The following is a 16,921-nucleotide window of genomic DNA, read 5'->3' as shown; positions in this document are numbered from 1 at the left end:
TAACCTGAAGGTAAATTTTTAAAAGTTGTTGTATTAAACTATTTTCAGTTTGTAACCCTGTGATGAGTATGAAAAGCCCTGAAGAACTTGAGATGATTCTGAGCATTTCAATTAGAGCTTTTAGTGGAACTAATTAACTAACGTAGGGGTTAGCACCAAGCCCTCTGGAGTTCACTTGCTTGAGATTAAGTCCCAGTTATATCACTTACTATCTGTACCAAGCAACTTTTGGGTAATTCTCAGTGCCTCAGTTTCTCCATAAGTAGAAAAGTTTGCTATAATAGTGACTTCTTCAGAGACTTGTTGGAAGATTAAATGAAATAAACTTTGTAAAATGCTTGAGACAGTAGCTAACATATCATAAGCATTTAATAAGAGCTAGCTACTATTCTTACTATGTCTTAAGAGTAAAAGGATCACTTACTGCCCTATTGAACGCCTGTTATTTATGAGGCGTTTTGCACTCATTTTCTCTAATCCTCACAATCAGTAAGAAAAGCATAATGAATCCATTTTACAGAGGCATATATACAAATCTACATATTTGGTAAATGGCAGATCTGGAATTTAAACTTAAGACCTGGTTAGCTCCTTCCACATACCATGGCTGAGAAACAATGACTCGAAGATCATATCTGGCCAGGCACTTGTTTTTATAAATAAAGTTTTGCCAAAATACAGCCATGCCCATGCACTATAAATCATCTGTGGTTGCTTTTCCACTACAGTGGCAGAATTGAGTAGTTGAAACAGAGACTGCATGGCCTGCAAAGCCTCAAATTTTTGCTATCTGGTCTTGCACAGTAACATATGACTTTTTAATAAAGATCCTTTATTGCTGCTTTGTCCTAGAAAATATCTCACAGTATCCACAGGGCCAGGACTAAGTGAGATGCCTAAGATATAAAATTGAAGGAAGTTCTCTCAAATGCAGGATGGGTACCTGCACAACCCAAGTGAGGTCACCTGCTTGTCCCACCATACTTCCCATCCCAAGAAACTTCATTAATACAAAGAGGTTCTTTTTGAGCAAGCTGTGTGTGATTCCCTATCTCCAGATGGGCTTGTGCATTTTGCAATGTTCATTTTACATGAGGTGGGGAAAATTTCTGCATTGAGAAATAGAATTGCAATTCATGGACTCACATGTAGCATCGGCCTTTGATTAGCTTCCCCTAAATAACAATGCAAGATTAGCAGGCCAATTGCTTGATTTTAAAAACAGCTGCCAATAACTAACTGCTGTGTGTTGAATATCTACTTTCTTGACATCACTAGCTAGTTTCATGTGTTATGTTAACAGGAGGTAATTTGCTGTTCCGTTTAAAAAATGAACTCATAATTTTCCACCTTCCTAATCCAACATCTGCATCCTTCCTTCTTTCTGTCACCATCATAACCTAAGGTCTAAAAACCAAAAGTAGTCTGAATCCTCTCTGTTCCTTACTTCCTACATCTAATCACCCGCCAAGTATGATCCATTCTACATAGGTCTTTTGACTCCTGCCTCCCTAACCACCCTCTCTGCCCCTGCTCTAACTTAGTCATTCGTCATTCTCACCCAGGATCTTTTTATATACCCTTTATGGATCTATCTACCTTCCCTCTCTCTCTGTCCTTCAATTCTTCCTATAAAATGCCACCTTAGCAATTTTCCTAAAGCTTGGCCCAGATCATATTGGTTTGGATCATCTCCTGCTAGAACAAAGCAAGATAAAAAAAATTAGCCCTACCAAGCCTCAATATACAGTCCACACTCCTTCATATATCATTCCAGGTTCTGTTTGACTTACTCTTAACTCACCTCTGAAACTGCAGGCTGAAATTCCTCCCTGTGCATGACCCATGCAATACTTCTATGCAATCTCCCAAGCACATAACCCACTGCTTATTAAATATACTATGCAATTTTCCACCTTTGTAGGAATTTGCTTGAATTCTTTTTTTGCCCGGAATGGCCTTTCTTTAACCCCCAACTGTGCCTGCTGAAGACCTACCCTCCTGTTCAGGTCTATCACAAATGCTTCCACTTCCTTAAAGTCTTCCTCTATTTTAAGCCAGAAGAAAAAAGTTTTTTCCTATTCCCATAGCTCTTTGCAAAGTGTATTTCTCAGTCTTTTAAGGTATTTCTCACATTCTTTATTGTTATTGTTACTATATTCCTTGTTCAATTGTGAGCACCTTGGATTTAATTAAATTCAACCACAGTGCACTGAGAGTTTTTTGTGTGTGGGAGACAGTGCTAAGTACTCATAACAGATACAAAAGAAAACCTCAAATTGCTTACAGTGTAATGGGCAGATAATTCTGCCATGCTCACTCCTATAACCTATCCCAGTGCCTTCCAAGGAGGGGTTCAGTAAATATTTACTGAATTTAATTGAAGTAGGTCAATAACAGTCATAAAAATCATTCTGAGGATAGTAATGGTCACCTTTTATTGAGCATGCAGTACACACAACTTGCTGTGCTAGGACTTGCACTTACAAAAGTAAGTGATTTAGTGCTTCTAATAGACCCATGAGTGAGGACCTTCTCTAAATAGAGGTATAATGGTAACCTGGGAAGTAAGGCTGGGTACAAACTTGTCTAGATGACAAATTTAGTTGGGGTTGAATTCAACCTAGGATGCTCTGATGTCAGAAATATAGTGCCTAGTCTGGAGTTCATTTATGACCTCACCAAACTACTTGAACCCTTCGCTACAAGTCCCCTGTTGTTAAAATGAAGTGAAGGCCCCATGGCACTTAAACTCTTTCCACTGATTCTAGGAGTTTAGAGTTTCCACTGAGCTTCTATGTGAATGGCAAACAACAGGAAAAAAAAGATAGAAAAGAAAAGAAACCTCATCAACTTGTAATATAGATCCACAGTCCCTAAATATTTCTAAAATTAAATCCACAGCAAAAGAGAAACCTAAATTTTTGTGAAATAAAAAAAATAATAATCTGAGTTTATACTTCTTGGTGAGAATATTTATCTATTTTATCATAGAAATATTAAGAGGTACTGATCTAGACCTACTAAAAGTGTTAACTTAATATATAGTATATGCTCCGTGTTTCCTTTCTGAAACCCCAAAATGTGTTCCTTTCTGAACACATTTGCCTCCAAGACTTTCAGATAAAAGATAATGGATCTGTACCAATATGTCAACATACCAGGCTTTTAAAAACCAACTTAATATATACAGAAGTTCATGGAGCCACACTGTAGACCAACAATCCAAGAGCAGGGAAAAAACAAGAGGGTGGCGGTCGTAGCAGCCGAGCCACTGGAACTACATGAACACCATGGAGAAATCACTCATGCAAACCTCACGTGGGGGTCACGTGCCTGTGGCACCAAGCCTTCAGTGTTTGCCTCCAGCTTTTGTAAGGCCATAGCTGATTAATATTACAGACTTTTCCCTGAACAAGAGGGCATGAAAGGTGCTTCTGGGAGGTGGAATTTCAATAAGCAGTTGCTCACTCTTGTGCAGTGATCTGTTGAAGCAGTTGGAATGGTTTTAACTCAGAAAGGCCATCATTTTTTTTTCTTGTTTGAACATTCTCTCAAAGAGCATGTAAAGAATTAGAAAACTCCTGTCACTGTCCTTTCCAAGGAATCCTTTTTGTCTGTGTGTTTGACTGTCCATTTTAAAGCTTGTCTGTGGGACATTTGGAAACTTATAAAATTCTATGTCCCCAAACTGAAAGACTATTTTACAAAATGGAATTGTTACATAGCTTTTCTATTTCAAATGCCAGGTTGTCAAGGTTTAACAAGAAGAGATTGAGTTGGCAACTGAAATTACGTATTTCTGTATTGCTCAACTGTTCAAGTGCATTTTCATATTTGCCACAAATGAAAATTTCAGGTGACTAGTAAGAAACTCAAGTATTAGATTTTTTTTTTAATAAAAAGAAGTATTTACACAGAATTTCTTGTTCACTGTAAGATAATGAGTGCACTTAGCAAGAATGGTTTAAATAAATTAACTAAGCTCACGTTAATCTTGTATTCTATGTTGGACACTATGGTAGGCTGAATAACAACCCCTAAAGATATCCATGTCCTAATTCTTAGAAGTTATTAGCTTAACATAGTAGAGGAAATTGTGCAGATGTGATTAAGTTAAGAACTTTGAGATGAGGAGATCATCCTGGATTATCTGTTTGGTCCCAATGTAATCACATGAGCCTTGTAAAAGGAAGATAGGAAGATCAGAGTAAAAGAGAGAAGATCTAAGAACTAAAACAGAGGTCAGTGAGAAGAGACGAAATGGGGAAAGAAGCCATGAAGGAAGGAATGCGGGTGGCCTCTACAACCCAGAGAACACAATTAAATGGATTCTATTTGAGATCTTCCAGAGGGAATGCAGACTTGCTAATGTCTTGATTTTAGTCCAGTGAGAGCTAGTTTGGACATCTGGCCCTCAGAACTGTAACATAATAAACCAGTGTTGGTTCTGTCACTAAGTTAGTGATAATTTGTTTTAGGAGAAATAGGAAACTAATAAAGGCAGTGTGGCAAGAGAACCTAGGGCAACTGTAGAAACTGGTGGTGTGAATCTAGAAAGAGGTGAACTTGATATATATACTTGATACATGGTAGGTACGACATGAAAATGAATTCTATATTATTTTTATAGTTTGCTGGAGGAAGAGTTTAGCTATTGTTATTATTATTTCAATTGGAGACATCATCTTTGCAAGTCCCAGCCACATCTGCTTTAAAGGGAATTTCCCCATTTCTTTGTTCTATATAATCCTGCTACACTCCTGGTCACAGCTGACAGGATGAAGGAAAGAGTCCTTTTCCTGAGATATATAGCTAGGCATGATATCACTGACAAAGTTGAACTTGTTCCATTGTTGTCCTTTCTCAAGGATGTTTGGAATTGAGGCACTGAGAAGCTGAGCTGATTGTTAGTTGGTCTCTGGGGCCAGAGGTAGCTATGGCAGATGGAATTGCCATTTTGAGACCATGACAGGTTGAGTGTGTAAAGAAAACTAATTCTGAAAGGAGAGAAATAGAGCAGACGTATTGAGAGTAGTTGAGATGGAAGAAACCAGTTTTCCCCTGAGAAGCAAAGATTTTCTTGGGTCCCAACTTTGGTTGCCTTGAGTCCCACCTGAAGTTATTTCCTGTCATTGAGTATCTGATATCTTGCTGTCATTTCATATAATGCTCACTACACCTCATACCTACCATACAACCATACCCAATGCCACCTTCATATTTGAGTTACTTTAGGTTGGTTTATTTTTTTCTATATCTAAAAGACCTTTAGCTCAAATATACTTCATAGTTTCAAAGATCAAATAAGCAGAAATGGGCTTAATTAAAATAGAGAAGATGGTATTGACTGTGAAAGAACGCTATAGATTTTTTCATCCCTAACATAAACAATCCTGTCCTAAATATCCAAAAGCAGAATGGGATCCAAATGACCTCTCAAAATTTCAAAATCCCTAGATTAGTGACAGAAGATCATTTAAAAACACACATTTATTCAGAGAATTAGTTATTACCGAATTGTGCTAGGCTAATAAACACAGCTAAAGAACCCATTGACATTTGTTCTCATTCAATACTCACATACACATGAAGTGGCACTTACGAGTGCTTTACATTCCTTTTTTACACATGAGGAAACTGAGATGTAGAGAGGCCAAGTTACTTGTGCGTGATCCTTTAACTGAGCTGGTTGAGCTAGTGCTCTACTTTTTAAAATCCCACTCTACTGCCTCAAGGAAAAATTTTCTTACATCAAATAAACTACAAATAAGAAGTAAAGCACTCGTTTCTGAGATATTAAATATTAATTATTCAATGCATTGTTGCTCTTTCATGCTGATGAGGAAACATTTTTGCTTAAAATTTATTTATCTTCATTTCAACTGACAGTTATCATGTTGCTTGAATCACATTGATTGATCATCATTAATGATTCCCGTAAAAAGGACAAAAAAGAATCTGATATTGTGTTCAGATCTGAAACAGGTGATCATTAAGGTTAGTAAAACACAATCCAATATTACTGGTTTAGGAACATTAGAAAACGTGGGAAGTGGTATGGTGTAATGGGAATAACTAAGTCTTTGTAGCAACACACCCTGGGATTAAATGTTCACTGGGCCATTTATCAACATTGAAACTTTCTGAATCTCAGTTTTCTCATGTGCTTAATGGGAATCAAAATGTCCCTCTCTTGGAATTAGTGCTAGGAATAAGCAAAATGTTTGACGTTGGTACATATAGTATGAATTCAGTAAATGAAAGCCAATATTATTTTTATATTCAAAGTCAATGGAAAGAATTGGCTAATAAAATCCTTCACACATACCAATGCCAAGAGCATTCCATTACCCCCATACCATCTTTGGATGTCCCATTTACAAATGAGCATATATGGCCTTATAGGGGCCCAGAGATGGGATACTCTTCCATTAAGAGAGAAAAGGCAAGTTTATACAATTTGATGAGTACATTCATTTTCTATTGCCACCACATCAAATTATAGAAACGTAGCTGCTTAGTATGTCATGGATCAGAAGTCTGAAATGTCTCTTTAAGGTTGAAATTAAGGTGTTTTCAGGGCTGCATTTCTTTCTGAAGGATCTATGAAGAATCTGTTTCTTGACTCAATTCAGGTTGTTGGAAGAATTCAGTTCCTTATGGCTATGGGAGAGGTTCTCATTTCCTTCTGGCTGTCAGCTGAGGACCATTTACAGCTCCTAGAAGCCATTTGCATTCCTCAGTTTATGGCTCCCTTCCTCCATCAAAGCCAGCAATGGCAAGTTGAGTCCTTCACAAGTTGTCATTTCTCCATCTCTGCTTCCCCTGTTGTGTCTTTCTGATTCTTCTGTCTTACTCTTCCACATCTAAAAACTCACATGAACAATCTAGAGAAATCTTTCCATCTCAAGATCTATACCTTAGTCCTATTTGCAAAGTCCCTTTTGCCATGCAAGGTAGCGTATTTCCCTATTCCATGGATTAGGGTGCAGTCATCTTTAGGAGGGGGTGGAGTAATTCTGCCTACCAAGTGAAAAACTGCATACAAATGTGTCTTTCACATATGGAGTTGTTATACATGATTCATATTATGTTCTAGTTTGCAAAATCAATGTGCTGTTGTTAAAATACCCACCTATACAGACAGAAAGAAGCACATGATAGGGTTTAATTTGGCTTCTGTTTACCTTACTTACCTATTACTATTCTTATTTCTCTTCTGTTGAGCTATCACTCTCCTTATACTGAACTCTGAGTTACTGGAGAGAGAATGGGTTCATAAACAATGGCCGGGCCAATAAGACAATAATCCTCTGACTCACATAAGAAGCCCAGGACACCGAGCCACAAACTCTGCAGCAATCTGCCAAGAATAGTCAGGACTTGGTCAGCAGTTGCTTCCTTCTCTATTTTGTGTACCCCCTTCTCCCTGCTTCCAACTCAGGACCAACTAGAGAAAGTCAAATATGCTCCCCTAACTAATCGTATAGGATGCTACACTTCTAGTTAGCAGTCTTCCAGCTTTCCTGTGCCAATAACCTCCAATCAGAGCACTCCTGAAATTTCTCCTCTTTTCTTACTACGAAACTTTTTCTCTTCCCTGGCTGTGTTTGAATACCTGCCAAATGTAAGTATTGGTGGCTGACTCCCTTACTATAGCAAACTCTGAATGTATAGTCTGTTTTTCTCATTTTGAATGGCCTGTATTTCCACATAGCCTCTGGACCTTTACATACTAGTTTCCCACTTTTCTCTTCCAGGATGATTTTTTTCTCCTTGCCTTATGAGGGTAATTTATATTCATATTTCAAGTATCAGCTTAGATGTCACTAATAACCCAGAAATGCCTCTCAAAAATAATCCACCATGGCCAAGCAGGCTTCATCCCTAGGATGCAGGGCTGGTTCAACAACCGCAAGACCATACATGTAATTAAAGACATCAACAGATATAAAAACAAGAACCACATGATTATATCATTAGATGCAGAAAAAGCTTTTAAAAAAATCCAGCATCCCTTCTTGATTAAAACCCTCAAATACCTAGGTATAGAAGGAACATACCTCAAAATAGTAAGTGCCATCTATGATAAATCCACAGCTAACATTGCTAAATGGACAGAAACTGGGAACATTTCCCCTGAAATCTGGAACAAGACAAGGCTGCCCTCTCTCATCCCTCTTGGTCAACATTGTATTGGAAGTCCTAGCTAAGGTAATTAGACAAGAGAAGGAAATCAGGTGTATCTAAATAGGAAAAGAGGAAGTCAAGTAGTCCCCTCCTTGCTGATGATATGATCCTATACCTCGAAAAACCAAAAGAATCTGTCAACCTGCTTGCATTGTTGAAGGACTTTGGCAATGTCTCGGAGTACAAAATAAATGTGCAAAATACAGATGTATTCTAATACATAAACAACAAGCAGATGGAGAATCAAATAAAAAGCACAATCCCTTTCACAATAGCCACCAAAAAAGAAAGAAAGAAAGAAAGAAATACCTTAGCATCTTCCTAATCAGAGAAGTGAAAGAACTTTACAATGAGAACTACAAAGCACTACCCAAAGAAATCCAAGAAGACACAAACAAATGGAAAAACATTCCATGCTCATGGATAAGAAGAATCAACATTGTTAAAGTGTCCATCCTACCAAAGGCAATCTACAGATTCAACGCAATACCCATTAAGTTACCAACATCATTCTTCTCAGAACTGGAAATGACAATACAGAAATTTATATGGAAACATAAATGACCATGAATAGCCAAAACAATCCTTAGCAAAAGAAACAAATCATGAACTTCAAACTTTACTGTAAGGTACCATAATCAAAATAGCCTGGTATTGGTACAAGAACAGGCATATAGACCAATGGAACAGGATAGAGATTCTGGAACCAAAGCCTCAATTTCTTAACCAACTCATCTTTGACAAAACCTCCAACAACAACCACTGGGGAGAGGAGAACCCATTCAGTAAATAGTGCTGAGCAAATTGACTGATCACATGCAGAAGGTTGAAACAGTACCCCTACCTATCACCACACACAAAAATTAACTCTAAATGGATCAAAGACCTAAATGTAAAACCTCAAACTATAAGACTCTTAGAAAATGCGGGAACCATCTTTATGGAAATTGGAACTGGCAACCAATTCCTATTCAGAACCCTAAATGCCCATACCTTAGGGACTAAGATAGACAAATGGGACCTCATCAAACTGATGAGCTTCTGCAAGGCAAAAGAAACCATCAAGAGAGCAGGGAGACAGCCCACAGAATGGGAAAAAATATTTGCCATCTGTATATCTGACAAAGGCCTAACTAACATCTGGGGTCTACAAGGGACTCAAACATGCCAAAAGAAAAACAAACAAACAGCCCCATTAAAAAGTGGGCAAAAGATATGAATAGATACTTCTCAAAAGAGGATATATAGGCAGCTAACAGACACATGAAAAAGTGCTCAACCCCACTCATCATCAGAGAAGTGCAAATCAAAATCACACTGAGATATCACCTAATCCCAGTAAGAATGATCATCATTAATAAAACAATCAACAACAGATGCTGACAAGGATGCGGAGAAAAGGAATGCTTCTACACTGCTGGTGGGAATTAAAACTAGTGCAACCTCTTTGGAAGACAGTGTGGCAATTTCTGAAAGAACTAGAAATTGTCCTTCCATATGGCCCAACAATCCCCCTATTGGGAATATAACCAGAGGAACTCAAATCATTCTATAAAAAGATACCTGCACATGCATGTTTGTTGCAGCTCTGTTAACACAATAGCAAAAACATGGAACCAACCATTCTGCCCATCAAGCAGACCTTGAACAATTATAATACTATAAGAAAGGGATTGGCAGTAGTGGGAAACTGGCAGGGGAGGCTGGGTGGGATTGACAGTAGAGGGAAACTGCCAGGAGGGAGGGGCAAACCTCATCATAATGGACATTTGTATACCTAATCTTGATTTGATCCCACATCTTTAAAATAAAAGAAATCATGAATAACAATAACAATATTATTACGATGATAGCAAACTTGTCCTGAGCCCTTATCCATATGCTACAAACTATTATCAACTCATTTGTCTCTCACTACAATTAGTTGGAGAAGGTTTCTATTATTATCCATACTCACAAATGGGAAGAGATAATTCAGAGAGATCAAAAATCTTACCCAAGGTTATATACCTATGTAGGTGAAGGAGTGGTATAGAATTTAGATGGCCTACCACCACAGTTTATTCTTGAAACCATTATGCTACATTGCTTTCAGAATATGTTTTCAACCGGTGATGAGGTTGTGGACTGTAATCCTAGCATTTTGGGAGGTGGAAGCTGGACGATCACTTGAGCCCAGGCATTTGAAATCAGGTTGGACAACAGAGAGAGACTTTGTCTATCCAAAAAAACCAAAAAACCCCCCCTCAAAACCCCCCCAAAACAAAGAACAAAATTAGCTGCACACACTGTAGGCCCAGCTATTTAGGGGGTTGAGGTGGAAGGATTGCTTAAGACCAGGAGGATGAGGCTGCAGTGAGCTGTGATCATGCCGCTGCACTTCAACCTGGGTAACAGAGTGAGACACTGACTCAAATATATATATATATATATTTGTGTATATGTTTTCGTATGCCCTGAATTTTGGGTGAGTATCACTTAACACTATGTTTAAATAGGACTCAGCATTTCTTCTAGTACCATGTAGTAACTGTTTACTAATTTATCTGTTGTCTCTGCTATTAAACTCCTTGAGGACAAGAGTAGTGTTTATCTTGCTTATGTTTGTATGTCTAGCATATAGTAGTTTCTCTATCAGTGAGTACTTAAATAATGAAAAAATGAATGATCAAATGAATTAAATACATGCAAAAGTCTGAATTATTTTCAGAATAAATGTAAGAATACTAAGTTAAAAAAAAAAGAAAAAAACTTTTTCTCTAGGCAAACTTTCAATGCAACACAATTGTACATATGACTTTATAAACTTTACCCAGAAAACAACCTCTTAAAACAGTACAACTTCTCTTTTCTAAGTGTAGATTGCCTTCATTCTCTTAAACGCAAAGTCATGTGGAGTATTAACATCAGCATCTCCTCAGAAAGCCTCTTTCAAGCTAAGAATCATCATTAGGTTGAACTCAATATTTTCTTGGCATTGGTTTCAGAAGCAGAGTATCTTTAACTTGATAACATTCTTCTGAATGCTGTTACAATCTTAAAACACTTTCTTATACACATGCAGTCCCAGAAGAATCGGCTCAGAGCCATAGGTGGTTATGTATTCCCCTGGACTATGTCAGAATTTTAGAGCAAACACCCAACTGGGTACTGTTAATGTCCCAAGCCTCTGTCCTTTTAACCCACATTTTAGGACAGAAGCAGAGCTCTTGTTCATGCTCAGTGCGTCTCTTTTTCTAGATTCATGAGACTAATAGTTCTGAAAAAGCATAAAGACTGTCATCTAGACCAATTCCTTTACTTTATGTTGAATACCATTGACATCTATCCATTCATTCATCCAACAAATATTGATTATATACCTACTTCTGACACTATTTCAGGATTTGGGGACCCAGAGGTGAACTAGATAGACAAGACCCCTATTATCCTGGGGCTTGTATTCTAGTGGGGTTAAGAGCAAAAACATGAACTTGCATACAAATAAAGAAAATCATTTCAGTAAGTGTGAAAGTAACACAAAGTTACTTTCCAACTGCCCAAATGTATCCATTTCAAATCCATGTCTTCCAATCATTCTACCCCATCACACTCTGACTCCTTGATAGGCCAGTCTTTTTTGGAATACTACATGTTCCTCCCAGCCTTTCACTGATTATATCTAGGCAGTAATACATTTATTTTGAATAAAAGTCATTTAGAAGATTATTCCCAGTTCTCTCACTTTGAAAATTTATTGACAGCACACTAAAACTAACTTTTCTTTTTATACTTTTTTTTTCCCCCTAGGAATTGACTACTACAGCAAGATCATTGATGATTTGTTAACAAATGAGATTACGCCCATAGTGACCCTCTACCACTTTGATTTGCCTCAGGCTTTAGAAGATCAAGGAGGTTGGTTGTCAGAGACAATCACTGAATCCTTTGACAAATATGCTCAGTTTTGCTTCAGTACCTTTGGAGATCGAGTCAAGCAGTGGATCACCATAAATGAGCCCAATATTTTTGCCCTGTTGGCTTATGACTTGGGTTTATTTCCTCCTGGTGTTCCTCACTTTGGAATTGGAGGTTATCAGGCAGCTCATAATTTGATTAAGGCTCATGCCAGAGCCTGGCACAGCTATGATTCCTTATTCCGAAAAGAGCAGAAGGGTGTGGTATCCCTAACATTTTTTGTTATCTGGCTAGAACCAGCAGATCCCAACTCAGTACCTGACCAGGAAGCTGCCAAAAGAAGCATTGCTTTCCAGCTAGATTTCTTTGCGAAACCCATATTCACTGATGGTGATTATCCTGAAGTTGTCAAGTCTCAGATTGCCTCCATGAGTACAAATCAAGGCTATCCATCATCAAGGCTTCCAGAATTTACAGAAGAAGAGAAGAAAATGATAAAAGGCACTGCTGATTTCTTTGCTGTGCAGTATTACACGACTCGCTTAGTCAAGTACCACAAGAACAAGACAGGAGAACTGGGCGTTCTCCAGGATGTGGAAATTGAATTTTTTCCAGATCCATCTTGGAAAAATGTGGGTTGGGTCTACGTGGTACCATGGGGAATACGTAAACTACTGAAATATATTAAGGTAAATGAATGATTTGCTTGTGTACATGTGCATCCAAATATGTGATGGTGACAAAACAGGTTTATGTATGTGTGTAAATGGATCTGCAAAAGAATTATTTTAGGTAATAGCATGCATCTTTGCTGGCTTGGAAAGAGAAGATTAGGATTTGAGTTGGTGAGGGATAACTAGCTGGCTAAGACTTCAAGAACAGTGATCAAAGTTAGGATTTGTTGTTAAAGTCAGTTGTGGCTATCAGAGTAAGCTCAGATGTATTTTTCAGTCTGGTATTATGACTTTGATTATTAAAGGGCATTTTAAGGATTGAGATGGTTGCATCCCTTTTTTGAGTCTCAATTATGCTGGATGGCATCCAGTTTACTGAGATTAAAATTTCAAGGGAGGGTTTTCAGGAACCCTCCTCTGGGGGACACAGAATGTTGCTAGTGGCAGGACTGAGGGGTTAAGGAGCAGTGACAATAAGCAGATGCTGATGGAAGAAAGATATTTCTGTCTTCTCATTATAATAAGAGTCATTTGACGGTCTTCATGGACATTTGCACAGTTTTGCTTTTCCATTGTTAGTCATAAAAGGTCAGAGCATGGAAAATTAAGTTAATAGGGTCAGTGCAATTTGATGAAAACTAGTTTTGGGGTTGTAGCTTAGAGAAGATAGAGGGTAATGCACCTGATTTTATGAGCTTTTTTTTTTTTAACATCTGTTGGGAATAAAACTTCTGTTCTCTTTTCCTAGGATACGTATAATAACCCTGTAATTTACATCACTGAGAATGGGTTTCCCCAGAGTGACCCCGTGTCCCTTGATGACACTCAGCGCTGGGAGTATTTCAGACAGACATTTCAGGAACTGTTCAAAGGTACCATTTGAAATGATGAAAGATCAATTGTGCAAACTTAATATCATGTTACCATATGCTTATTTGCATTCAGCAAAGACCAGTGATTTTTGAAAGCTAAAATTCACGTAAATCAATGTAAAGCCATGTAATTAAGAGAGGGGAGAAAAAAGAATTTGGGAAAGAGGAAGGGGAGGATGTTGGCCTAGCTTCAACCTCCTGAAATTGAATCAAGTAAAAAGTGACTGTCTTCCACATCTTGTGACTCCTGGGTGAAGGTGACAAGAACAGAAGGAGTGGTGGCTGTTTGGAGGGAACATTAGTTATTACAAAAAAGATTAGCACTGATCAACTATAGCATGCTTATTTGCATATTTTAATATCCTAAGCACCAGAAAAATTAAATGACAGAATTTTTAAAGAACTCCAAATTAAGCATCTGTGCAATAGACTTCAAAATGGCACAAGTCTTCCATCAATGCATGTTGCATTAAACACTGTAACCAAGCAGCCCAATGAGAAATCGTTTTTTGTCATATAGAATATGTGAGTTGTGTTTCAAGACAATATTATTATTCTGGTACCCTTTTGCTCTCCATAAATCCTTTTCATGTATGAAAACAATATAGAGGAATAGTCTTTAACTGGTAGCACACATTTTTTGGATGAGTTAATCCTCCCTCTTTATTCCTTTAGCTAACTTTTAGCACAATGTTTGTTGTTTCCTAAATTTAATTCCTCCTCCCTGTAAAGGAAACATGTCATAGCAGTAAAATTCAATGCAAAGTGAGACTTTCAATTCCTTGTTTTCTCCGTGATAGCTTCACCTACCTATGATTATTCTATTTGAAAAGTTTTGTAATTATTCCTTCCAAAATTATTCAGTATTATACCAGTAACCGCCAGAAGGAATTCTGGAAAGTGAGGCAAAGTGGTCTCTTTCCAAAATCTGAGATATATCGACTGGATCCCTCACTCATGCCATATACTGTCAGAGGGCAATTGGATTCTTACAATTTGACCCAAGTAAAAGAAGTCTTTTGTATTACATACAAAATAAATTCCTCTGGGTGAGAATTCACTTTCTGGTTAGAGAGGGGAATCTCTAGTTATCCTCCTTACTTTTTTCTGTAAATGTGTCTTTCAGTCTATTGATATTTCAGGCTTTATCCTGAAGAACAGGTAGGCTAGTAACTATCAGGCAGATTTATGAATGGATGAAGGGAACACAGATAACTTCAAAATTGTTCTGTGTATTTTTGGGAAAAGAGGGATAAACAGAATTTGGCTTTTCCCCGCCATTTCCATCTTGGAGTTCTTTTTAGCACTGATCACATAATACATTTTCATTGCTTTTTGCAAAAGTTTCAAGTACTTTAGATCTCTAATGCTAAAAGCTCATAGGTGGACTCACAAACTAAGATGATTTAAAGACAGAAATGTAACAGAAGGTGAGAGTGAAAAATGTGAAAAGATTTGGGTTTGTAAGAGACAGGAGAGGAGAATAGAGTTAGGACACAAAATTCCATTTTCAACTTGTTGGATTTCTATTGTCTTTACTTTATAAAAATGTACTATATATTTAAAACATTGTTTATAGAATCTATGTTCTCTTCTGATTCTTAATAATACACTATATTCATTGTAATTGACACATGACACTATTTTTGTTTTACTTTTTTGAAAGAGCAGATTTAAAAAATGTATAGAAACCTGTATTTTGGCAAAAAAAATCTATACATAAGTACATTTATTCTGAACTGGATAGAGTGATAACTATTATATATTCTAATAGTGGACACCAATTACTTCCTCTGTGGCAGAACTCTCTTTTCTTGTAAACAAGCAGCTTTTTTTTTCTGTGAAATACCCATTTTTCCCATGCACATGCTTACTTCAGCAACAATCGTGCAAGTAGAATACAATACTGCTTCTTGTTATCAGACAGTTGATTGGTTCAGAGATGGGTCCAATGAGATGGTCCATGAGCTGGGCCAATCCTAGTTCTGCCCTGAAATTTAGATCTAGACCAATCAGTTTGTTAGTGTCTTACTGGGCTGGGGAGATATAACTTTGTGGACCATTATTCTACACTGTAAGCTTAGAGCAGTGAGAAGGGAGATACCATGCATTAAGAAAAGTGAAAATAAGAAACAAGGAGACCTTGTGAAGGACATTTGATCTTCAGCTTTTAGTTTAGTTTAGTTTTTTTTTTCCCCAGCCATATGCATGTTCTTGGGAGATGTTACGTTTACTTATCATAAAGTACTCTTTGTGCTTATCCTTGTTCTAATTGGGCTTGTGTCACTTGGAGCAAAAACAGTTTTAATTCCTGAGCCTGCGGATTCGAGACCCGCCTGGGCAGCGAGACCTCATCTCTACAATAAATAAAAGAATCAGCCAGGCGTGGTAGCACATGCCTGTAATTCCGGCTACTTGGAAGGCTGATGGAAGGATTGCCGGAGTCCAGCAGGTTGAGGCTGTGATGGCCGGGAGTGGCCACTGCACTCCAGTCTGGGCAACAGAGTGAGCCTCCAACCAAAAAAAAACCAACCAACAAACAAACAAACAAAAAACAGTTTTAATTGATACCATCATCTTATTTCCTTCTCAAAACAATGACATGAGGTCATTACTCCTACTGTACAGAGGAGGAAACTGAGTTTCAAAGAGGCTAAGTTATTCGTTCAAGATTGCAAAGTTACTATGTAGTATTTCTTAGAAAAGGCAGAATGTGCACTATTATAATTTATTATCTTGATGTTATAAGATCTGTGAGTTCAGAGCTTTCTGAGTCAAAGTGCTTGTTTGTCCTACCTAGAACCACATAGAACCTTTCCATACATTTGATACTCTGACTCACCTATATTCTTTGAAAGTGCCTCATGCTGTCTCTGAAAGAGGTGACAGGTTCTATGACCTTGGACAAAGTTCAAACATACCCCATATCTTACTTCTCATCAGAGGAGCAGAGCTGAACTTACTAATTGTTTTTCTGAGACTCCTCCGAGGTAGTTCTGATGATCATAGTTGGCAAGAACTTCACTAGTAAGAAATACCCTGTGAACAATTAAATATAATAAAAAGGTCAAGGAAGACATTCCTGGGAAGTGCTGCAGGTGAGTTCACCAAAATCAAGGGAGTCAAATGGATAATGGCTTTATGATTCTCACAAACAAAGCTTCCCTCTGACATCGTGCATGTGAACAGGCACATAATAACACTATAGTTGGCTCAATGGTGTCCTCTTGGAGGTCTTACTGACCTCTCTTGGTAAAATCTCTCAACAATTAATTGAACAGTAAA

The 16,921-nt window shown here is 37.7% G+C and overlaps 1 protein-coding gene across 1 annotated transcript in view; it reads left to right on the top strand.

The window, feature by feature from the left end:
• The window catches only part of LOC103266714 (cytosolic beta-glucosidase), a 72,079-nt gene extending 58,409 nt beyond the window's left edge, over positions 1-13,670 (top strand). The window contains exons 3-4 of the mRNA XM_008064345.1: positions 11,983-12,779; positions 13,513-13,670. Coding sequence (XP_008062536.1) covers positions 11,983-12,779; positions 13,513-13,647 — 932 coding nt within the window. The 3' untranslated portion in view covers positions 13,648-13,670. The remainder of the gene's footprint in view (positions 1-11,982; positions 12,780-13,512) is intronic.
• The last annotated feature ends 3,251 nt before the right edge of the window (positions 13,671-16,921 follow it).

The sequence above is a fragment of the Carlito syrichta genome, unplaced genomic scaffold, assembly GCF_000164805.1.
Source record: "Carlito syrichta isolate Samal-C Ts95f unplaced genomic scaffold, Tarsius_syrichta-2.0.1 Scaffold307314, whole genome shotgun sequence".
NCBI lineage: Eukaryota > Metazoa > Chordata > Mammalia > Primates > Tarsiidae > Carlito > Carlito syrichta.
This window is presented reverse-complemented; position numbering and strand designations above follow the sequence as displayed.